Here is a 23,391-nt window from a genome sequence, read left to right as displayed (position 1 = left end):
CAAGAGTGTCTCTGACATCCATGCTGAGCATACTCTATTTTCAGCTGACATCTTAAACTCGAAGGGAGAAAAACAAACCAAAAAAAAAAAAAAAGGAACAAAAAAAACAACAACAAAAAAAAACACAAATAAAAACCCAGCTATTTCAGGTTAGCTAGAGAAAACCTGTCAGTGTCCCAGTTCCATTCCCAAAAGCACTTAGGAATAAAAAAATCTCTTCTGTATGCTAAAAGAATTAGGAGCTCATGTAACTGAGTTGGATGTGCATAGTTAAGGGACTAAGAGATGCCTAAGAAGGAAACAACAATATAACATCTGGAAGTATGAAACGTTATGCTGGTGGTATAGCAGCACATTGCAAATCAAATGTAAGGTTTTTCCAGGTACGATTTTAACAGAAAAACAACTACCTTGGTCAGTGATCCTTTACTTACTACAAATAAAGTGTTCTGAGTATTATCCATATGAATCAAACACAAAATTACGTTTAAAGTCACCCTGTGCCTCAGGAAAGGGTGTTCAAGGTAGCACCGCCTCCCCACCAGAGGCGGCTGAGCTGTTGATGTCACGATGGACGTAAGAGCAGTGCAAGAGCGCACCCTGTCTGCAGCCGGGGCAAATTGAATTTAGCACATTTCATTTACCTTCCTAACAGCAGAAAGTCTTGTGATACCCTGTAAGGAGATAAGTAAAAAAAAAAAATCCTATACTTGCGTCAATTTAAAGTCTTATTCCTACACGAGCAACGTTAAGTTCCAGGACGCTGTGGGGACTTTCACTTAGGATAAAAAAAAATTTTAAAACTCTGCAAAATGTGCAGGAAAAAAGCTCTTTTTTTTCTCCAGAATCAATGTTTACCTAGAAAGAAATAAGGACAGATTAATTCCGAAGTAACTATTGACAGCAATCCGCTTAAACAATGCTGAAAAAATTAACTCCTGTTCACCACAAACCTTTTCATAAAACATCTTTAGAAAGATCCTGCTGAGCTCTTTCTACTTCATGTGCATCAAAAGGGTCTCTGAAATTTAAATGCATAATGAATAGCGTGTTTTGCCTTGGTAATTTAAATAGCATTCATGCCTAGAGGATTACAGTCCTCACAATCTCAGATGCCCCCCATCCCTTCCGCCCCACAGTCCTCTCTCCTCTCGGGAGTTCATGAGAGCCAGAAAGCACGGGTTTTCAGTTCCTGCAAAAGATAAAGAGCTATAGGAAAAAAGAGAAGATATCTGTGAGATAAGGGAACAGGTGGATCATTCTGAAAAGTGTTTATTAGCTTTTTCTTTCTTTGAGGTTTGGTTGACATGACTGTTTACACCCTCGGATACTCCAGGCCGCATCCTACATCTTAGGGTCTGTCTGGGCATTCCTGAGACTTCCAAGTAAATAATGATCTTAGCACTGCTCTGCAAAATGCTGCTGTATGCTTTGATGTCTCAACAGTTGAAAATGTTTGATGAAGGTACACATGGACATCCCACCTAGCTGTTCTGAACACATTGGAGATGGAGACATTTCTGAGCAAAACTCCATGTGTGGCTTATGCCATGGTGGAATATGCTCTGATCATTAAAGTGCATCTTGTGATTACTGCGTGATCATGTAGCAGACTCTTAACGTGATCTAATCTGCCCCACCAGCTTGAATGACAACTGCATTGTCAGGGTTGGTCCCAACATGCTGTCTGCTGTAGGTACAGTATTGGGACTAAGGCTTAGTGCCATGAGCATCCCCTAGATGCCAAGAAAACTTCAAAAATTCCTCTGGCCTGCAAGCCTCTGATCTGAGAAAACAAACCAATAAATTAATTTCCTAATCCAAAATGTACTTTAGAGAAAGCTGCATCAGACACTTGAAAGGACTGAAAATAGGAAACTAGCAATGATAAAGATTCAATAAGGTCAGATCTGTCATCAAGTCCTGAACCTTGACTCTTTCTAGGAGATGGGTAACAAGCACCAATAATTCTATTGTATAAAGCTATAAGACCATGCTATAATCTAAGGGTGTGTTCATGACAGATTTTTTTGAGCATCAAATTTAGAGCTGCAGGGAGCGTACAGAGGAAAAAAAACAACTATATCTCACATAAAACTGAGAACATTGGTATTAAGAATGTTGTATAGCAAGTAGCAGGTAAAATCAGTTTAATGGAGATATTTCTCCCCTTTGGGACAGTGTAGACTACGCACACAAAGTTAAAAGCAGTACACTAAAATAGTGGAGAAGAAAATTCTTTCCAGTCACTAAAACCTGGCTGTACAAGTAGATGGGAGAGGGACTTGGGGAAAAGAGAGAAGTTTATTCCACTTAGACGCAGGAATCCTATGGTAGATCTCACCTTCTCTGTGGGAGGATCCTTCTCATTGATGAAGAACTAGCCTTTTTTAAAGCCATCACAGTCAGCCAGAAGCTATACAATGAGAATTTAAATAGCTTTCAGGCCTACAGGATCACAATCTCAGATGCTTTCCCACCCCTCCTCTCCCACACCTTTGAGTTTGGACCTATCCGTATCAGTAGGCCAATGAACAGGAGTGGGAAGCAAGACCCATCAGTGACCGAGCTAGGTCTTGGATGCCAGGTTAGGTCAAAGGGTGTTGTGAAGTTCCCATCCCATTTTATTCACTGAAGTTCTCAGGGTTATTGCAGGGGTCTGCGATGTTGCATGTCTTTTACTTCCAGATACCACAAAAGCATCTGACAGGAAACCCAGAGTAAAACCACATGCGTTTCTCCACCAAAACTGAGAAATGAGGGCTGGTTACCTCAGTCATACCACATTCCATAGACCGATTACATCCAGTCAGATCTTCTACTTGTCACCCATAAATCTGAAACGTCAGCTAGTATGTTCAGCATCCCCAGGAGGCAAGTCACTCCTACATCAAAGCCAAAGACCAAAAGTTTGTCAATAAAAGAACAGTGCAAACTGATGCAAAAATCTGGGTGATGGTATCTCTCATCCCTAGTACCTCACTATTATTATTTCAGCATGACATCATAAAAGCTAATTTGAGCTTTGATGAATCTCCAGATGAAGTAGATCCTTAGGTGTCAGAAGATTCTTTAAACCTATGTCTGTAGCTCCTGCCATGATCGAATAAAGAAAAAAAAAGAGAATTACACTTATTTTCTTTTTGTCCTTCCCTGACCCCCACCCCCCACCCCCCCAAAATTAGGAAAGCCACAGGTAATTTAACCAGTAAAAATCTGGACTTGTAATAAAAAAGAGTCACTAACACTACTCGAAATATTTCATCTGATATGTCTTAGGTTCACATATCATTTTTACGAGACAGGTTGGTGAATTCAGTCATACTGTCAACAAATATTCCCAGGTCTCTCTCCTCTTTATCATTTCTAACCCATAAGCTTTCACTGTTTGGAAGTAGCTATAAATTCTTAATTTCCGTTCTTGTTCTTTGTATTTCATCCCATCTCTAATACTCAGTACTACAAAGCTCTGTAACACTGGGTATTGGCCACACTATTTCCCACCCACATCAGCAAACTGAGCTGGTGCATGGCAGTTCTGGTACCCCCACCGCCAGACGACACAGCCAGCACCCGTGTCCAGAGTTAACCTTCCACTAACCGCACCGCCTCGGCCCAAAAATTTGCACTCAGCGCCATCTATTGATCCCATCCCGCTTAAGTGGAAGGTAACACCCCGGTCCTATTCTACTTTGCCACAGAAATAAAGGTGAAATACCGATATGAGTTGTCCAGATAATGACTTTTGCCATTTCTTAGTGATATTAGTATCCCAGAGATCCTCAAGCTCTTCTCCATAGATTATACTACACTAGGGGGTTATCTGCTGGTGGGTTTAAGTCCTTCTTCGTAGATCCACAGGTTGACATATCACAGTTCTCATTCCACTGGGACGGTTATTTTATATTTCAAGTTAAGGTCATTAAGGTCTTAGATTTTGCTTCTTTTTTCTTTGCTATATACCCACTCCTGATGAACATTGTTCTCATTGATTTCTAAGATGCAAAGTGAGGGACAGCTCTGATCTAGACAGATATGATCTAGAGTTATTTAGGTAAAACTTGGGCTAATAGCAGCTTCCAAATCTTACCTCTAAAAAACCCTTTTCATGATGTTTGCGGCTCCATCAGTGCTGTTTCACTACCTTTCAGGTGGTATTAGTGTAAGTAATCTACCTACTCCTGTACTGCAGAATAAATGCAAACAAGCAGATTTTAATTATGAAAAGTTTCCATGATGAATCTATGCGACTCTTGTCAGGAGGAAAAGTTGAAGGACTTAGCATTTTGGAGTATTTTGTTGATGTCCTACTCAAACCACTACTCCCACACGTCTGCATTGTGTTGCCATTGCAAATGCAAGGTGACTGAAATCAGAAGAAACAAAATATGTTTATCAATAATAATAACAATAATACAGAGAAGATACAAACAAAAATGCATTTTAGTCAGGAAGATTTATTGATTTACTTCTTGATCAGTAATCTATGATTAGGGACTATGCATTTACAGGGATTATTAACTTCAGAAGTCAGTATGTTCTTACCCGTTTCAACCTGGGAGTCCTAGAATTTGCAGATACATTTTATTGAGTGTAGGACAAAGCAAAAAAAAATAAAAAATTCCTGCCTGAATTCTGTCCCCATTAATACACTTCATAAACTCAACAGAGATAAGTAAAATAAAAAAACCCAGTTATTCTTCTTTGTGATAACATAGAAAAATTTAGATTAGGAGGAGCCCTACAGAGGTCATATGGCCCAACCTCCTGGCCCAGCAGGACTGACTTTGAAGTTAGACTGGGTTACCTGGGGCCTTGCCCAGGCAAGTTTTTAAAAATTTCAAAGGATGGAAATTTCACAACAACTCTAGAGCATTTGTATTTAGTGCTTAACCACTCACGATTTCTAACACTTATATCCACACGGTGCATGTAACTCACGTACCTTTACGTTCCTTCACCACTCCTTTTTAACGGAGGGCTGGGAGGAAATGGCAAGTCGTTCTGTTCGACCGTTCTATCAGGAACTGATCAGAAAACTGTTGCACAGACCTGCTCTTGAGCAGAAGTGGCAGAGTAGCAGCATTTCCTCTTAATCTGAGGGGCAAACAGATCTACTAGGCTGACTTTGGTCCCCTTGAGGTCCTTGTAGGGACAGCAGAACAAATCTTGCCCTTGCAGCTCAGAACTGCAATTCTGTTCTGTTCATCCACAGAAGACTGCATGCACGTACATGAATGACTAATAGATAAATCTTATTCTCTGTTTCTCAGTGTTCTGAGAAATTTCCCTGAGAGAACAGAGATGATTTGATGATCTTGCCCATGATTACACAATAAGTGGTACTCAAGTTGTCTGTTATCACCTGGATTGGCAAGTCTTGACAAGGGTGAGATTTCACTTGCTCATCTTGGCTCCTCCAGTTAGCCAAATGCATCTAACTGCCGTGGATGTACACCATCAGAAGATCCAGCTTCCCCTTTCTGGAAAGGAGGAGCAAGAAGCAAGGAATCTTCTTGCCAAGATTTTCTCAATAGAACAGAGGATCAGTGCCAAAGTTTTCACTGATAGAAAGTGGTAATTTTAGCACAGAAGTTATGGACTTCCACTTTTATCCTCTCACACAGAAAACCCTGTAATAGGAGCTCCTAAATCCTGCTTGGTTTAGGTTTAAAAACGAGTCAGTGAAGCATTTATTTGGAAGTCATTTTTTAGTAAGACAGTAAATCAACCTACTGTTCAACTCACAGAAGTTACTGAAGTAGGAAACAGCTTGCTGCACAGCTAAGAATTCACAGCAGAAAAATACATCAAACCAGTGGGTAAGGGGAAAACAGCTGGGGTCAGACGAGATGCCCTTTGCACCCACAACCCTAGCATGAGAGGCTGTGGCACAAAGGCCATTAAATATGACACAGCAGAAAATTTTCCTGATCTTAAATGCAGACATGTATAACAATATGAGTATACATATGGGCTATTCCCTGATGGAAAAATATCTCTCCATTCATAATTTCTTTTTATGTTCATGTGACAATCTCCCAATAAAATAGTCGTATTAAAAAAGCAAATGGTTGAAGAATCCCTAATTGACTTGAAACTGAAACACTGCTGTGCCATAGGCAACATTCTGTGCCAAAACTTTTGCAGTAGCATAACACTTAGAAGAAATGTGACCAGAGCTTTAGGGAGGAATTTTACATGTTTCAGGTACAAAGATGTTCTACAAGAGGCATCCCTATCATCCTTCCACTGAAACATAACTGCAGCTTGTGACCGTTGCTTTAATCAATTATAACATAAGTATATGGCTGATCTTCTAGTAAGAATCCTTGGTTAAAAAGTTAAAAACATTTTGCCCAGCAGATCTCTTGCAGACACAAGCTGTCCATAGGTTTCATTAAATGATCTCCTACCATCAAGAACAAATGAAGAAATTCTGTCATCCAAAATAGGCAAAGCACCTCCAGGACTGAAACTTATGCGGTGTGTTGGAAGGAAGTAAAGAAACCCACAAAACAAGTTTAATACAAGTTAATATCCTGGTTGAAGAGAAAGCATAAAGACATTCGAAGAAGATTTTGGGAAAGGTCAGCAGCAAGTCTTCTGGCTGCAAACCTGAGGTTCAGTAGATGGTCAGTATTGCCATTCTGACACCACCTTCTGTTACAGGTGAATTAAACAACAACCTGTACTGAGTCTGAATACTGGGGTTTATTTACAAACCAACAAGATTAGAGATTTTATCCCAGCTGATTATTTCACATGCTCATTCACTCACTCCCCCAAAGCATTACTTTTGCTAGGGTCTCAACTCCCTTCCTAGCAGGGAAACTTGCTGCTGGTGTGCAAAGGTCAGGCAGAAAACCATGTCCCTTCGTGCTACACAGCTACCCACGTTTACAAGTCAGAGGCAGGACCAGCCAAGGTCCTGGGATATCCCCTGGTGTTCTTCTCCATGCATCTTCCTGATCTCCAGGATCTTTCTTTTCAGGGTTCTCTCCTTTCTAAGGCCACTTCCAAAATCCTTCTTTTTGGCACATCTACTTTCCAGAACACTCCATGCCCCAATCAATATAGTCTATGTGCAGAGGTACATGACATGATCAGCCACCTAATTGATAGCTCTGTCATGTCTCTTAATTGGAGAATTCAGGACATAACTTTCATTTAGCCCAGATGTTATTAAATTTATAACCAGACTATGCTGGCAGCAGCCAGCAAGCAGAAGGCTTGTCATCCTTGAGATCTCAGAAATTGACATTTTCACTCCCACACACATACACACTGAGTTATCTGTTGTTCCCATGGAAAGAAACACTGCTGACCCAGCAACACTGTACCAGCAGTCACATTTGTCTTCTTACCCTGCCCCAGTGCACGGAAGGATGGAGTTACACAGAAAGTGCAATGCAACACCAGCACTGACATCTCCTGGAAATGGCAACAGATAGCAACTGAGCTCTTTCTATGATGTACTCTGTGTCCTGTAAATTCATTCAATTTGCAGTCTCTTCCTGTCATGGCTAATTTTGCCTATGAACAGTGTACACCATAGTCAGTAGGGCTGGAAAACAGATCAGGCAGATACCTGAGATTATTAGCAGAGAACAAGGGTTCAAAGGAACGAAGTGAGACTCCTAATGCATTAAAAGGGGACTACTAACAAGGATGAATAGCTGGGCAGAATCTGTGGGAAGAATAAAGCAAAGTCGTCATCTGGACAGGAAAAGGGAAAAGGTGAAGCCCAGGAAAACTGAAGTTCCAAGACCAATGATGCTGCACTAGATCCAGGTGTCTGCAGAGATTATATATTCCTTTGTCAGCCATGTCCCACTGTTTAACCAACCTTGACAGAAAAAAAAATTATTACCCCAGCTATTATTGAGTGCTTATTATTTTCACTTCCCACCACTTCTCTATTTTTCTCCAGTGGATACTCACTAAGACTGACCAAGTAACACAGACCTCTGATTCTGAATCCCGAGCCCCGCATTACTGTCTATTAAAAATACCTCAGTTCCCTTTCTTGGAAGTTCACAGACTTACAGAAAGTCCTTCCAAAGATTTCATTTCTGAAATTTTGAATTCGAGTCAGTTACTGCCATTTCAGAGTCCTCTCAGAGGGTTAACAGAAATCAACAAAAAACCCAAGATATGTTCAATCTTTGAGGAGGCTGAAAACTGGACAAAGATTTTGAAAGGAACTTAGAAACTACAGGGAGAGACTAGAAAATCATATGAAAGTTAAGGTATCCCACGGGATCAGTTAGTCAATCTCCTCTTTCAAGAATATTATTGGGAACTACCTCCAGTTCATTTGCTCTCTCATTATAAAGGGATCAAATCCACAACTTCAAAACCAACAGCCATGTTCGTCTCCCTTTATAAACACATCAAACATTTGCAGAGGGCATCCATCCACCTTCCAAGCTCATTCTGAAGGTGTTTAGTATGAACAATTTAAAACAGGTGTTCAAAGCATACATCAAACAATGGGATAAGGTCAAGTATTACTTCATCCACTAAATTTCCCATAAAAATGCACAGAAGAGTGACTGGTCTCCAAAGTTTATTAAAAATCAAAGAATAGAAAACTTTACATAAAAATATGTCAATTTTAGCTTCCACATAGTTGTCCACACAAAAAATTTAAACATGATTTTTTTTAAACCTGTAGCACATAACCACAGTGATAGCCAGGCCAATTTATTTGGTTCACCATGACTGAAGTGTTACATGATACCACTTTTCAAATGAGTTTTGCTTTAAAATGGACGCTAGTATAAGACACCAACTAAAGCCTTTGAAGGCTCTTTAATGTAGTTATGCTTAATATTGCTAGTGTGTGAAGACTAAGCAGTACAGGCTCATGTAACAGCCCTTAGATATTATTCATGAATCAGCTCACAATTTTTAGAACATTTTTTTTTAAATTGTGATGAGTCTGGAGCATTAAGACAAACTTTTTGCAAACAGATATGCACTACTCTACTTTGGAATGTTGCCCTCTCTCCCCTCAAGGACCTGTTTATGTTTGACAGATTCAGTAATAACATGAACTACTTCTGCTTCAAAGGCATACAGCATATTAAAAAGCTTCATGCTTGACACCTCATTTTAATATTCAGATATCAGTTTTAAAACCGTCTATATCTGTACACAGTATAGATGTCCTGTTAACAGGAGTCTTCAGCTTTCTGTGCTAGTGGACTTATGTAACTGATCTGTAGTTTTCTGTATAGCTTAAGAACTCTCATTAAAAAAAACGGGAAGTCAGAGGGCATGAGATGTGACCTACTCCCAGGACAACTGTGGTGCTTTAAAAACTCAGGGTTAGGCAGGATGTACATTTTTCAAAAAGTTAAAGACAGTGTTTGTCATGGCAATACACACTTGCATAGTATACCTGTATGCATCTGTAAATTAAGTGCCAGCCACTCAAACTGTGTACAACACTGGGCTGTGCTCTCCTGCAATACATTAAAAGATACTTCTTGTAATGCTTAGAGCAGCTGAAGTACTTTTTATATATTTGCTCTTAACAGAACTAATGCATACTGCTATACAGATTCCTTAATGGAATCAACATATTTCCTTTCTCCACATTCCTTAAGCCGGGTACCTCTGTTTAATAATGTTGTTTGAACCCAAACATTAACAGGTTACGTTACTAAAATGCATCAAAGCGTGTAGTTCACAGCTTTTTAATTTCACATCAGGACTTGAACCAACCTTTTTCCCCTCCCTCTCAAAAGTTTTATTTCTGGTATGACAAATGCTGGATTTGTTGTCTAGTTAAAGGAATAAAATCAAAACTCATTGGTCAGAGCAAGACGACTGATAGAGGCCAGACAATGAGCTAAAAAACACAGGGTCAAAATGCTTTGGAGCTTAATACCTTCTTAAAACCATAAGCCAAATCGCACTTTCATTGTGAATCAAGAAGCCTCAAATATTACCAAATGTCATGTTTGTAACACTGCTCAGACAACCTGCCAAAACTATGAACCCAACTTAGATAATGCAACCTGGGAAAGGATCTGTAAATTAAAAAACCTCTTCCCCTTAAATATAACTTATGTGACAATATGAAATTAAATTAAAAATTCCAAGTTATTGCACAAATTATACTTCCAATATTTACAGAGCAAAAAATTCTGAACTTTGAAACAAAAACAGGAGAGCAGCAAATTTACTTTTATGAATTCCCAACTTGATTTGCTGCAAAGAAAAAAAAATAATTCCAAGGGGCTGAAGTTTCCTTCACTTCTAAAATAAAAGAAAACAGAACCCACAAAGGAACAGATGTAGCCACAGCAAAAAAGCCACAGCATTTGTAAATGTCCTTGCAGTTCTACTGTCAGAGCTGCTTCGGCACTGTATGAACCATTGTGGGAAGGCAGAAAACAAACTTCCACATTTAATAAGGCTTCACAGATAAGCACAACTACTTCTTGAAGATGGACTGAACCACCACACAAAGAAACATGCAAAGAAGTCAGCTGCAGATATTTGGCAACACCAATAAAACGATGTGCTGGACGCTGGTCTCCATCCCTCAAGTCGAGTGGCACTCACTCAGTTTGTCTGAACAGGGAAGGTCATTTTGGCATCTGCCATTATCTGCTCAGACTAATAGGCAAACTGTCTCTGTGTTTTTTTCTTCTCCATATATTACGATTGTACTGGTGGTGTCCTCTGTTACCAACTGGTTGCCTCATGCCTCCACTGCTGACAGGGCTGTAGCTGTTGCCTTGGTTATGAGTTCCTTTCATGGAAAACTTCATTCCACTGTGCTGCTGAAAAACACAAGATAAGCACTCAGTTTAGGCATACAAACAACTGAAACAAAGCACATATTATCAGTGGTATTTCCTCAACAGACAAGTCATTCCCACAGAACACTGCTCAAAGCAACTGGTCTTTCCATGCTTGTCTAATTTTAGCTGTGCAAGTCTGACGGCACTAACAGCTTAAGAAGTGTTTTCTGAAGTGTTGTTGTCCTGCAAATGAAATGGTGTAGACTTCAAAGCATCCTTAAACCCCTTGGATCTCAGTATGAAATACACTCACTATGCATATATAAATTTATACACTCACTATGCATATATCTTTGTAAGTGCATATATGCACTTATAAAAACAGAGACCTTCCACATTAAATACCAATTGTGACAGTCATGTCTATTTTAGAGGATCTTAGCAAGAGTATGACCAAGTGAGATACTCAATAAGACTTTCAGAAACATCACCAATAAATGTAAGGGCATGATCATATAAGCTGATACATATAAAGCACAAGTCTGCTCTGCCCATAATCTCACTCAGCTACAGGTAAACTAGCTATGGTTTTTAAGGAGCTTGTAAATCCTACTGGTCTGATCACAGGACTACACGGCTCCTAGACCACACCTCGCATTCAGACCAAGGCAAAACAATTAAACAATCAGGAGCATAGCACGACACTTTCTTTGGGGGGAATCTCCAATAACTTGGAACAGAAACTGCCAAAAAGGTTGAGCGGCAGCCTGAGTAAATCTACCACACAATAAGGTACTACAGGCATCCCTATCACTTAATTGCATACAGTAAGTTGGTTTAATGTGTACATACTTAATAGGTACAAGAGTTTCAAAAGATTAAATTGAAACAGACTTCCCAAATACTGATAATTTCAATGCAAGCAACCTTTACTGATATCTGACAGCAATAGCTTTAAGGCAGAAAACCGACTGACTTTAACAAAAGCTAATACATCATTTTGTCTACCATAAGTGGTTAAACAGGAACACCACAAAGCTAACATTTGAGGCATCTGCTTAGATTATGAAATATCTGCAGCTACTTTAGTAAGCTATATTTCCAAACAAGTCTGGAGTAGAAAGAAATGTGAGAACACCAAGTCATCATTACAATTGTGTGCACAAAACTAAAACAGTTATCGAAGGCGTAATTCCATAAACAACATTTTACTGTCAAATTATAATTCGAAGAGGCACTGAACATACAGAAAAACAAACTGGTGAAGACTAGCATTAAGGAATAATTAAAGTTAACTGCCGGGTGGTAAAAAAACCTTCAATTGTTTTTTAATTGTAAAGAGTGTCCTACAGCAACCTAATGAACCTTCAACACGCAAGTCCTAGACTCCCAAGATAGATGTGCTAAGTGCTGTCATCAGACTACCAATGGCAAAATATTCAAGGACAAACAGAAGATGGGAATGCAACCTGAGAATCCCTCATTCTTAAGAGACACAACTGCCTAAACCTTATTTATTGACATATGTTGCTAAAACATGTACTAGAAGTTACTTATGAAAGTCAACAACATGAAACTAAAAAATCATTTAGAGTGTTTTATATTTTTGCCAAGTGGTCCTTCAAGCAAACACACCATCTTGTCACATTCTTGTGCAGTAAAGTTTTCTAGTTCAGTAAGTGTACATCTGAGTCGCTATTATATAAGCAGACAATTAAGCATCTACATTAAATGAGGTCAAAATACTAAAAATAATCCTTCAACAGTCAAAACACTAAAACCAGCCAGTCATTACAGTTACCCTCAATTACATGCTGAAAAAAGACAGGAAAATTTTAGTTTTGCTACTGTAAAATCAGAATAAAACTCTGACCAAGGAGCATACAAAGTCTCAACAAGCCTATCTTCTTCAGCTGGAAATGCGAAAAATCTGGCAACTTTATCCTCAATTTGAGGATTCAGCAAAAAAATTATTGGGGGCAGGAAGGCAAGGTCACCACAAGATCAGACAAGCACCACAGCAAGTATGACAATTAAACCTACCTACCTGTATCCTAAAAGAAGTCATATCCCCAGTTTGTTCAAAGGTAATCAAACTTCCATAGAATGATTAATAAGCCAGCCAGAAAGTGAAATCCAGCTTGTCATGAAGTGTTTCGCATTGGCTTTTACGCCATCAAGTTAAAGACTGTCAAACAATGAGAGCAGAATCTGAATCCAACTGTCTTGTGACACATCAGCTGAGAGCACATCCTTAAGAAAGCTGACTTGGGGATCTCTTAAGTCAGAGATGATGTCTTTATATTTCCTAGTTCTCAACTAGATATTGCTCGCTAGTTTGATCAGATTTTTGAAACCGTAAGCTTTTAAGCATCCTGTGTCTTGTGCTGTGGCACTTCATTTTAAATGAGCATCATGTTTAATTTGAACCTACTATTTGATGATTTTTCAGTTCTTGGAGTAACTGATTACTTGTCATTCTGCTCTGACTTTTCCATGTACTGCTGATGACTACACAGATCTAGATCATGTACCTCCTCATGTTCTTCTCCAGGTTAAAGAATCATTCATTTGTCACACAGAAGCAATTTCATATGTTTGACCACTCTTACCATCCTTCCCTATTCTTCTTCCATTTGTATGATAAGTTTCTTCTGATGCAGGAGGCAAAATTGTACTCACTTCATGACGGAGGATGTACATGGTTTTTTACACTTTGTTTTCATTTCTGCTCTTTATTCCTAATAATGTCTGAAATTTGGTTTGATACTCAATTCCCAGTAGGAAATCAAGAAAGCATTACCAAAGTAGTTTTCTGCAAGAATGCCAAGACCTCATCTTTGCAAGAAACTGTCAACCCAGGACCTACCACTCTCTACAAAGTTTAAAGTATTTCTCTCCCTCCTGATGCATTGCCTTGAAAGGTCCTTCTGCACCCCTTCTCAGCTGCCCTTAAGGAGCTTAACAACAGGAGCAAACTTCACTACGCTTCATCCATTGCCTTTCAGATGTTAGGCGGCAGGAGGTCCAGCACAAACTCCTACAGGCCTTTTCCAGTGAACTGCATTTACTACAAAAATTGAAGCTTTGTTTCTCATCTTCTAACTAGTTAATTGTTTACAAGAGGACATACATCTTTCACTTAGTTTCTTTCAGAATCTTTCTTAAGTCTTTTGGAAATCCCAAGAAGCTGTATTAAACAGTTTTCTTTTGTCCACAGACTTCTGGATATTCACATGCTCAGGACTTCCATAATCACTGATAAATGGCACATCTGTAAGCAGATGATGGCTGGAGAGATCAGATAATCAAAAAAGAAAGCCCTTCATCTAGGATACAAAAGACAAATCTTCGGTTTAGATGTTTTGACTTCTTTAGATCTATTTCGTTTGATAAAATAATCTCCTCTCTCATCATATGGCTATTGATTCAACAACTGAATGATAGAACTGATGGGTTTTTCTGTTTGTTTTTTTGTTGGGATCTTTGGACAAGTTTGTTGAATTTGATTCTCTGCAAATAAAGGCTGCTAGATCTGGAGGGAAAACTAAAAAACTGCATTTAAGACAAGCTGGGGGGTGGGTGCAAAGGATGGGGTGGAATCCTGTATCACATACCAGGTTAAAAAAAATTTCCTGGTATTTTAACAGAAGTTTAAGAAAAGGGTGTTCCTGGCCTTTACCTCAAGTGACAAAAATGTGGTGGAAATTGAAATACCAAGTAATTATTTGCTAAGGAAACCAAACTTTTATTCTTAAATACTGGCAAGTTTACTATATAAACTGCTGACATTCAAAGACTGTCATTATTCAAAAAGAAGATTTATAGGCCAAAATAAATCACCTATACTTTGAAATAACACAAGTAACATAACAGAGCTGAAGGCTAAACATAAACAAGGTTTCTGAATTGTTTTGGTGTTTGTTTTTCTTTTTCACCTGTTAGCATCTCTAAAATAAGGAGACAAAAGTAGAGAAGTGTTAGTGATGAAAACAAAGTATCAGTACTCTTAACTTTAAAAGTCAAGAGATTATACATACAGCACTCAAAAATAATTGGTAAGGAGCTACAAAGCTAAAGAAAAAGTTTAGAAAAGGCAAAAAAAATGTTTAGAAAGATCACATATTTACTATTTTGTTGCTAAGGCTACAGGATTAATGGCCATGATTGAATCTAGTCTGCAGTTGACTGAAACTGTAATCAAGCTTGTACGCTTCAAAATCATTCCATGGGAAATATCGCAGAGTAATATTCAGAACTTCAATGCACTATTGAAACTTTAAGTATCCCCTTAAACAACTTAATACACATCCTTAAAATATTCACAAATTTCTTTTCAATTTCTCACCATATTTCCAAATTATCTACTTTAACCTTGTAACAAAAAAAAACCATAAAGAGTCCTTTTTTTAAAGTATTTATATTCACTTTCCCACTTTCTGAGCATAGCAACATCTGGAAATATACTAAAAAAATGCATCTTGCATGTAAGTAAAATTTAATTTCTTGTTCTTTATGAAATAATTTCACTGTTTTGCAGAGAAACAATGGGCAATGACCTAACTAACATCTTAGTAATTACTGCACAAGCAATAAATCAAGTATTAGGCAATGGTTCAACCTAGCCTTGCTACTTGAAAATAGCTAACAGGATTCTACAAGATATTTGCACCAGCTATCTGGGCATACTTCTTAACCTGGTAAGATTTCTAAGCAGTTTAGATTTCTAAGCTGAAGTACAGCAAAACCAAAATAAGCTCCTACGTAAATTGTTTAGAACTGGTAACCTGCAGAAATAAAGCCCGAAGCACTGCAAACAAAGGCACTTTCCCTCCTTTTTGGCCCCTTGTTTGGACCTACTGGCTACTTTCAGCTGCAACTGAAAAGATCTTTAGTCCTGAACAAATTTTTTAAAATGAGCCAAAACCCATTTCTGCTCCCATTAAAAGGATAAAACAGCATTTATGCAATCAGCTGTGAGAGCAGCAAAGAAAAAAAAAATCAACATGGAGACTAGAAAGAGCCCAAAAGCAAGAAAAATTTAAGATATTTCTTATCTTCTAACACTAGAGAACCAAAAGACTCAAAGCCACAAGGGAGCAGGTTATATTGGTCCTTCATACCTTATTTTACTTTGTTAGTCTACTGCCAGAGCTACCGCACAAAGGGAAGCTTTTGGTTCTCTTCACCTTTAACAACAGGTCAGACAACTACTAGTATGACCAGTTCAAAGATAAACTATGATTTGAGAGATCAGAGAGCCTAGTCCCCAGAATGCGTGACTGACAGTAGACTGACATTATAATCCGAGCATATTTTTAACTACTTTATGGTAAAGAAAGTAGAATGACACACAAAATAAATGCCCTTTTTGATCTTGTCATCAGTCAAGTTTCAAAAATGAGGGGCAAGAGTCAAAACAACACTACCAGAAGACAGAACTCATACTGCAACTTTGCTATTGTTGTGACATGGGCCATGACATGTTATCTGCATACCTGACATTAAGAACAAGAGATAATAGCTTGTCTAGCATGAAGTTGACAATTTTAGACCTTAAAGAAAAATCTTACCTCACAGATTTCTCACCTTTTTATTTGGAACAAAAAAGTATCATTACTATTACAGTGTGCAGACTCAAAACACTTTCCAAATTATGAGCTGATATGAACACAGTACATGTGAAAAAGTCAGTAAGAGAAGTGCATAGGTGAATATTCAAATCAATCTCAGTTTGGGAGCAACAATCTGATTACACTGATACTGGAAAGTAAAGGTGTACTACACAAACAAAAATCAAGTTTTACTTCTACATTTCTGTAAATCTATCTTTTATTTATGGTGGATTTATTTATGTTCCTAGAAACTACTATTTAGACTTTGTGTCTTTCCTGCAACTCAAAAAGCACTCAATAAGCAACCACCAAGGTGGTCAGAGACTTTCATATAGTCATATGAACATCTAGGCTGGATGTTTATATGGAGACCTCTGGAGCTCATTTAATCCAGCCTTCTGCTGTAAACAGAGTCAGATTACATTATCCAGGGTCCAGTCAAGCTGAGTCAGTTTCCATACATGGAAGGATATCATCATGTAAAGACTGTCCATATAAATATATGACAATCTAAGATGAAAAAGATTGAGTATTGTTTTCAGCTGAACAGACTCTGAAACTCAGATGCAGTTTTTTTCTTCTCTCCATTCTTTAAGAAAGGAAATAAAACATCATCATCTTTTCCCAATTTCACATGTATTAAATCAAAAACAAAAGAATGTTCTGTCATACACAGAAGATGGGAGTCTGACATCTAGAATCAAAACTGTTTCTAAAGTAAACAGTGCTATCCTCCTTCCTTTGCCTAAGAAAATGTATGGATATCGAAAAAGTATTCCCCTGTAAATGAGAGCGCTCTAAATAAAAGGTAAGAAAAATGTCATTTGGTTGACTGAAGAAATCTTAATACCTAAACAGCTTAATAATGCCATTGAAGAAAGAAATCGGGTCATTTCTAAATTGAAGTTAACACACTAAAAACTCTGAAGCATCACACTATACTAAGGGAATTGAGTATCTGACTATCCGACTAGTTGATGACACCTGCATTCTCAGAAATATTTGATAAAGTGCACTAGAGTTCAGCTTTGACATGAATTAAAATACATCTTTACAAATATATCTTTCAAAGTGAACTACACTTAACTACTTGCACTCATCTAAAAGAAATACATTTTTGACTCAAGCCCCTGACCAATGTTATTTTTGTTTCCAATGCTGCTAACTTTTGAGGAGTCATTCCAGATATACTAGCAGTATCAGCATTATTAGCACGACAAAGCAACACCAATAACAATTGTTCTGGATAAGAGCAAACTCTGAAGCAAAGTATTTTAGCAGGTGAGTGCCTGTAAAGCAATAAACAAGCAGTTTATAAGTTTAAGTGTCTGGCTTTATAGGGCCAAACACAAAAGAATCTGAAAAACAAACTACTTCTGTAAGTTCTTCTACCAGTTATTTAGACTGCAGTATTTCAGCACTGACATTAAGGTTTCATTTCCTAGTTGTCTCCTGTGCTTCACAACCGAGCCAGGGAATGCTGCTATGAAATTTTCAGTGAATATATTTATGATCACACACCACTCATCTACAGGGTCTTCAGTGGAGGTTTTCTTAGACACACTGGAAGTCAGCACAGCAGAAGGACTAGTGCTTACTGTCTTTAGATATTTTTGAATCAAAAGACCACTCTTTGGGAAAAAACTCCATAACTTAAAAAGTAAAAGAAAAGAGTTCTTCCAACCTAAGCAACATTAAGTTTTTTCTGTCTTCATTGGCGACTAAGTGACCAGGAATCCAAGAATGATCTGAACTTATTTCATCCCAAAATAACAAGAAGTAGTCTTTTCTTTTCCATGGGAAGTCACCAAGCAACTTCTGCCCTCTCCATTCATCTGGAGACACATGCCAGTATCTGCTTTTCTGCTTATTCCAGCAGGCAGCACTGCTTCATAAACTGTTCTGCTCTCCCAAGTGAAATTTCAAACTGCTTGTCAGCAAAGTAGAAGAATTATTACCTTGGAAAAATGATGGTGATGATCCCAAAAAGCACACAGACCTGTATCAGAATCTTAATTTGTAACTGAACTACCTGGAAATTCTCCAAATAATTGTGCAGTATGTAAACAGAACTGATAATCACACCAAAGCCGTTTCAAAAAGAAACTATAAGAAAGTATTAGGAAGCTCTAATGGTAGAGAATTTGCCTAGAAGGCTGCAAGTTGTTCAAAATACAGTTAGTGCTCTTGACATTGGCATCTCCTGCTTTTGAGGGTAGTACTGGACACCTAGGAACAGTTTCAAGCTGAACTGAGGTAGTCGAAGTTGCCAGGGAAAAGGCTGAAGACACCATGCAGACAAATTAATCCCTTTCAAAGACTTTTTGAAAGAACACTTGCTGTTAAGAAAAAGGCTTGCATATATTCAAGTCAGGATAGGAGTCCTCTGAGCTAGCAAAATGTGCTCACTAAAAGTTATAAACTAGCATGGTCCTAAGTCACATCAACTGCAAAAGGAAAGCCATCAACCTAATCTAGCTCAGCCATGCTCCAGAAAGTTGCAAATGGAAAGGAGACATTTAGAGTATTCTGGGTAGAATTAATTTCCCACTTCTGACTTGGTCATAATCCTTATTAAAAAAATAACATTTCTACTTCACAATACATAAGCTTTTGGCAAATTCAATGCAGCAAAACCATCTTCCCATTTCTGAACTCTAGACACCAAGAAATTCCTCTGATTTAACATGAATCTCAAAGGCACATCTTTGTCAAGTAAAAGCCATAGAACAATTCCCAATTTTAACTCCATCCCAGCCAAAACCAGGACGGTATCATACAAACTACTTAAAGATCAGTTAACAAGGACTGGAAAGGACAGCCAAGTAACAGAAAGCGTGCTACAAAGCAGTGGTTTTCCAAGATTCAGAATTCCAATAGAGATCTAAAATTCATGCAACACATTGCCTCTTCAAAACTGAGGCAAAAACTCTGGATGCCAACTTGTTTTGTACCAACAACTGTATGCCACAAAACTGGAATTTTTTTTTTGTGTAATTTTGGTGAAGCTAAGCTCCAGGGTACCTCTTCAGAAAAACAGAGTTGTCAAGTAAAAGAATAAACTAGACTAAGTTTGTATTTTAGATGAAGTTTAACTTAAAATAGCTCTCCTGTTTTATTTTAAACAAGCTTCGAAAGTTTCACACTATACACTAGCATATGAATGCTAGCTTCTCACTAACAGAAAACATTTCCTGTGCATGTAAGCTGGTTTTGCCTAGGTAAGATTCAGCAATAGGGGAGGACAGGCAAATGGGGGACGAGGTGGAGAGGAATCTGTGTAATCACTTAGATTAAAACAAAAGGCATACCTCAAGATGGGTATAAAAGTGGGGCTTGGTAGATGACTGAGGACTGCAGAGGTAGATGGGAAGAGAATGTGATAACAGCTTTCAAAGACTGTGCCCCTTCTATGTTAACCTGCCTGCAAGGAAATAGTGGAACACCTGCAGTATGCAAAGGGAGAGTAGTCTGGTCTAAATGAAAGAGAGGGTGAAAAACATTCCAGTGAAGTGCCTAAAACAAGCACTTGTGTAGTAACTATGAAGAATTCAGGCATCAAGCTATAACATGCCCTAACTCAATGCTTATATTAATGAACACTGAAAACACTGTCCACATGAAATTTCTTCATCATTGGTCTAAAAGTTTTAACATTTAAAGCACTATCTGATTTATTTTTTTTTTTACTCTGTCGTAAGTGGCAGTTACCAGCTCTTGATGGTTTGATATAAATCAAACTCACAAGCTGAATGAAACAGTATTCCCTCACATGCCAAGCTCAAAGTATTTTGATCAGCAGCACCAAGTCTAGCTGGAGGTCAGCAGCTACTGGTATATCCCAAGAGCTGATACTAGGGCCAGTACTAGTTAACATCTTCATTAATGACCTGGATGACGGGAAAAAGTGACCCTCAGCACGGTTGCAGATGATATAAAATTGGAAGGAGTGACTGATACATAAGAGGGTTGTGCTGCCATAAAGAGGGACCTCGTCAGCCGGGAGAAATGGGCTCACAGGAATCTCATGAAGTTTGAAAAAGGGAAATGCTAAACTCTGCCCTTGGGAAGGAATAATCCCACACACCAGTACACAATGGACACTGACGAGCTGGAAAGCAGCTTGGCATAAAATGACCAAGGATTCCCCATGGACAAGTTGAACATGAGCCAGCAATGTGCCCTTGCATCAAGGAAGGCCAACAGCACCCAGGGCTACATTAGCAAGAGTATGTCTAGCAGGTCAATGGAGGTGATTTTTCCGCCCTCTACTCAGCACTGGTGTGGCCACACATGGAGTGCTGGGCCCAGGTCAGCGCTCCCCAGTAACAGAGAGACATAGACATATGGGAGTGAGTCCAATGAAGGTCCACGAAGATAAAAAGGGACTGAAATATTTGTCATACAATGAAATTATGCCAGGGCTAGGACTGTTGAATCTCAAGAAGAGAACGCTTGGGAAGGATCTTATTGATGGGTCTAATCTAACAATGAGAGGGTACAAAGAAGATGGAGCCAGACTCTTCTCACTGGTGCCCAGTAAAAGGACAAGAAGCAATGGGCATAAGCTGAAATACAGAAGACTCCATTTAACTTTAAGAAAAAGCTTTTTTACTGGAACAAGTTGCCCAGAGCAGGTGGGCAGTCTCCATCCTTGGAGATACTCAGAACCCTGACTGGACAAGGCCTTGAGCAATCTGCTGTAGTCGACCCTGGTTTAGGCAGGAGGGTTGGATTAGGTGACTTCCAGAAGCCCCTTCCAACCTCAACTATTCCACAATTCTGCAAAATACTTGAACAATCTCAAAGCAGAAACTGAAGCAAACATATCTTGGGTCATGCCCAAAGCGTCAAGGAAATGCTGAATCAAATAAAAAAGACAAGGTCATTAAGTTGAAAATATCCTGGTCCTAGATTCCCAAGAACTGTGATAGGAGGACCGAGAGAAGGAAAACATTGTAAGAACCTGACCAAAACTAGGTTTCAAAGAAACCAGCTCATTATTTTGTTATAATAGGCAACCTACAACCCACAACTTGCATTAAAGTTTATGTGAGGTAGTTGTTTTGACTGATAGTTTTAACAAAGATTGAGGGAATGTTTTCCTACAGACAGAGGCACTGAGGCAGTAAGAAAAGCTGAGGATTTTTCCTCCCCTTGTACTATAATGGACAAATTAGCTAAAATACTTCAGGCTAGTTGAGTAACATACAGTTCCCCGCACATTCACCTCCCAGCACATTTAAGCACACAGTTAGTATTTAGGTAAAAATTCTTGTACACATGTCCATAATTAATTTTCTGTTCTCCATTTTTAAAAAGTATTACAGAAAGTTACCAGTGCAGTCAGATCTGTCCTAATAATTCAAAATCAAGACAACTAAACAAGCCCAGACAGGTCAGTACTATTTCTTCAGATTCAAAACCTAGCTTACAGATACACCACCTACATGAAGTTTCTATTTTAAGAACAGGAAGTTACATAAGTTAAAGATCTCCAAATATCCCACTGGTTAGGCACCATAAGTCTCAAATACATCTTAAGGAGTCAGACATCTGACATTCTCCCTTCAACTTATTCCTAGGTATATAGGTTCCTATTCCACTGTGCTGTGGAAGGGCTCTTATATTCAGAGATGCACCTCAAACACCGAACCCTTTCCCACCCATTCTTCTCCCCACACTTCTGACATGGCAGATAAGTACTTTTATGATTATATGAAGTTTTGCACATGCTGTATGAAGGTTATCTTCAGAGGTTTTTAGACTGACAGCACAGCGCAGATGATCTACACTTCCGATTTGATCGTTTTCTCATGAAAAAGTCGCTCCATTTAGTTGGCTCATACCTGATTACTGGCGGCCATTATCAAGGTTCTCGTAGGCGCAGATTGGGGTTTACCACTTGGCATAGGCAATGCGGGTGGTAAACTGGCCATAAGCTGAGTCGGTGCTTGCAGACTGAACTGGTAAACATTAGAAGCTGTGCAAGGTGGTGTATCAGAATCCTTTTAGCAGAGAAAAAGGGGAAAAGAAAAGCAACTTTACAGAAAGTACAGTATATACAGGCTATGCATGTGAAAATGCACCCAAATATCAACTCATGTGAATACTGTAAAATTTAATCATTTTTTTCAATGGTAAAAATTAAAATACAAGTCAGCACTATGTTTATTTTACATATCTAGCAAAATTTTAATTGAACCTGCATCAAGGAGACAATGTCAAAAGGTCTACGGCAATCACAGGTCAGTTCCAGTCAGTGCAACCTAAAGCCAAAATTATATCTCTACCATATTCGAATTAAAAGATGGGAACTAAGGTTGGGAAAAAAAACAGAACAAGAATAGCAACACTGGTAGTGATACAAGGGCTAGAATTTTAGGTGTCATGACAGAATCAGTCCTCTGAACAGTGTTCTGGATTGTACTTATCTGTACGGCAAAGTTACTCACTGTAATTGTTATAGTCTTCTCCCATTCTACCCAGCAACAGCAAAGTTAGGGCTCCACCTACCAAGAAACAAGGAGACGGTCTGCCAGTCAAGACTAATATATGCACACCAGTCACCCTCTTCACTGCTAGTTAGGAGTTCTGTTCCCCTCACTTTCCATAGGAAATCTGAGTGATAATTCTTCAGGGGAAGCAAGATGGATGTAGGATTACAGAAAAAGATACTGTAATGGAAGTGATATTACTGATTGCTATTCCTCCTCTTTCCAGCCTGACCAACAGCAATTACAGATGCATCATAAGCAGTCATACTGGTGATGTTAAAACACTGTTTGCCTGGAGCACTTAACAGACAACAAGCAAGCACAGATGCAGGAGTTTATAGGAATTACTGAAGTCTGAAAACACCCAACTGCCTCAATTCTTAAATGACCAATTATTTTTTAAGTTGAGAAAGCTAAAAAGCAAGCTACAGCCTTTTGAAACAACTTTGAACACAGATCTTGTAAAACTTATTTTTCAGTCATAACACAATAGCAACAGATAAGCAGCTTTCCCTA

At 38.6% G+C, this 23,391-nt stretch overlaps 1 protein-coding gene across 2 annotated transcripts in view; it reads right to left on the bottom strand.

Annotated features, from left to right (window-relative positions):
• Positions 1-8,558: 8,558 nt before the first annotated feature.
• Positions 8,559-23,391, bottom strand: part of PAPD7 (PAP associated domain containing 7) — a 45,467-nt gene continuing 30,634 nt past the window's right edge. The window contains exons 10-11 of one of the 2 annotated variants that reach the window (XM_009702346.1): positions 22,228-22,386; positions 10,623-10,802 (exon numbers count right to left, since the gene is read on the bottom strand). In XM_009702346.1, the coding sequence (XP_009700648.1) occupies positions 10,623-10,802; positions 22,228-22,386 (339 nt within the window). Of the gene's footprint in view, positions 10,803-22,227; positions 22,387-23,391 lie in introns of both variants that reach the window. The other variant, XM_009702347.1, reaches the window with a different exon arrangement.

The sequence above is a fragment of the Cariama cristata genome, unplaced genomic scaffold (assembly GCF_000690535.1).
Source record: "Cariama cristata isolate BGI_N322 unplaced genomic scaffold, ASM69053v1 scaffold3206, whole genome shotgun sequence".
In the NCBI taxonomy this organism is placed as follows: domain Eukaryota; kingdom Metazoa; phylum Chordata; class Aves; order Cariamiformes; family Cariamidae; genus Cariama; species Cariama cristata.
Note: the sequence above shows the minus strand (reverse complement) of the source record. Positions and strands in the feature narration are given on the sequence as shown.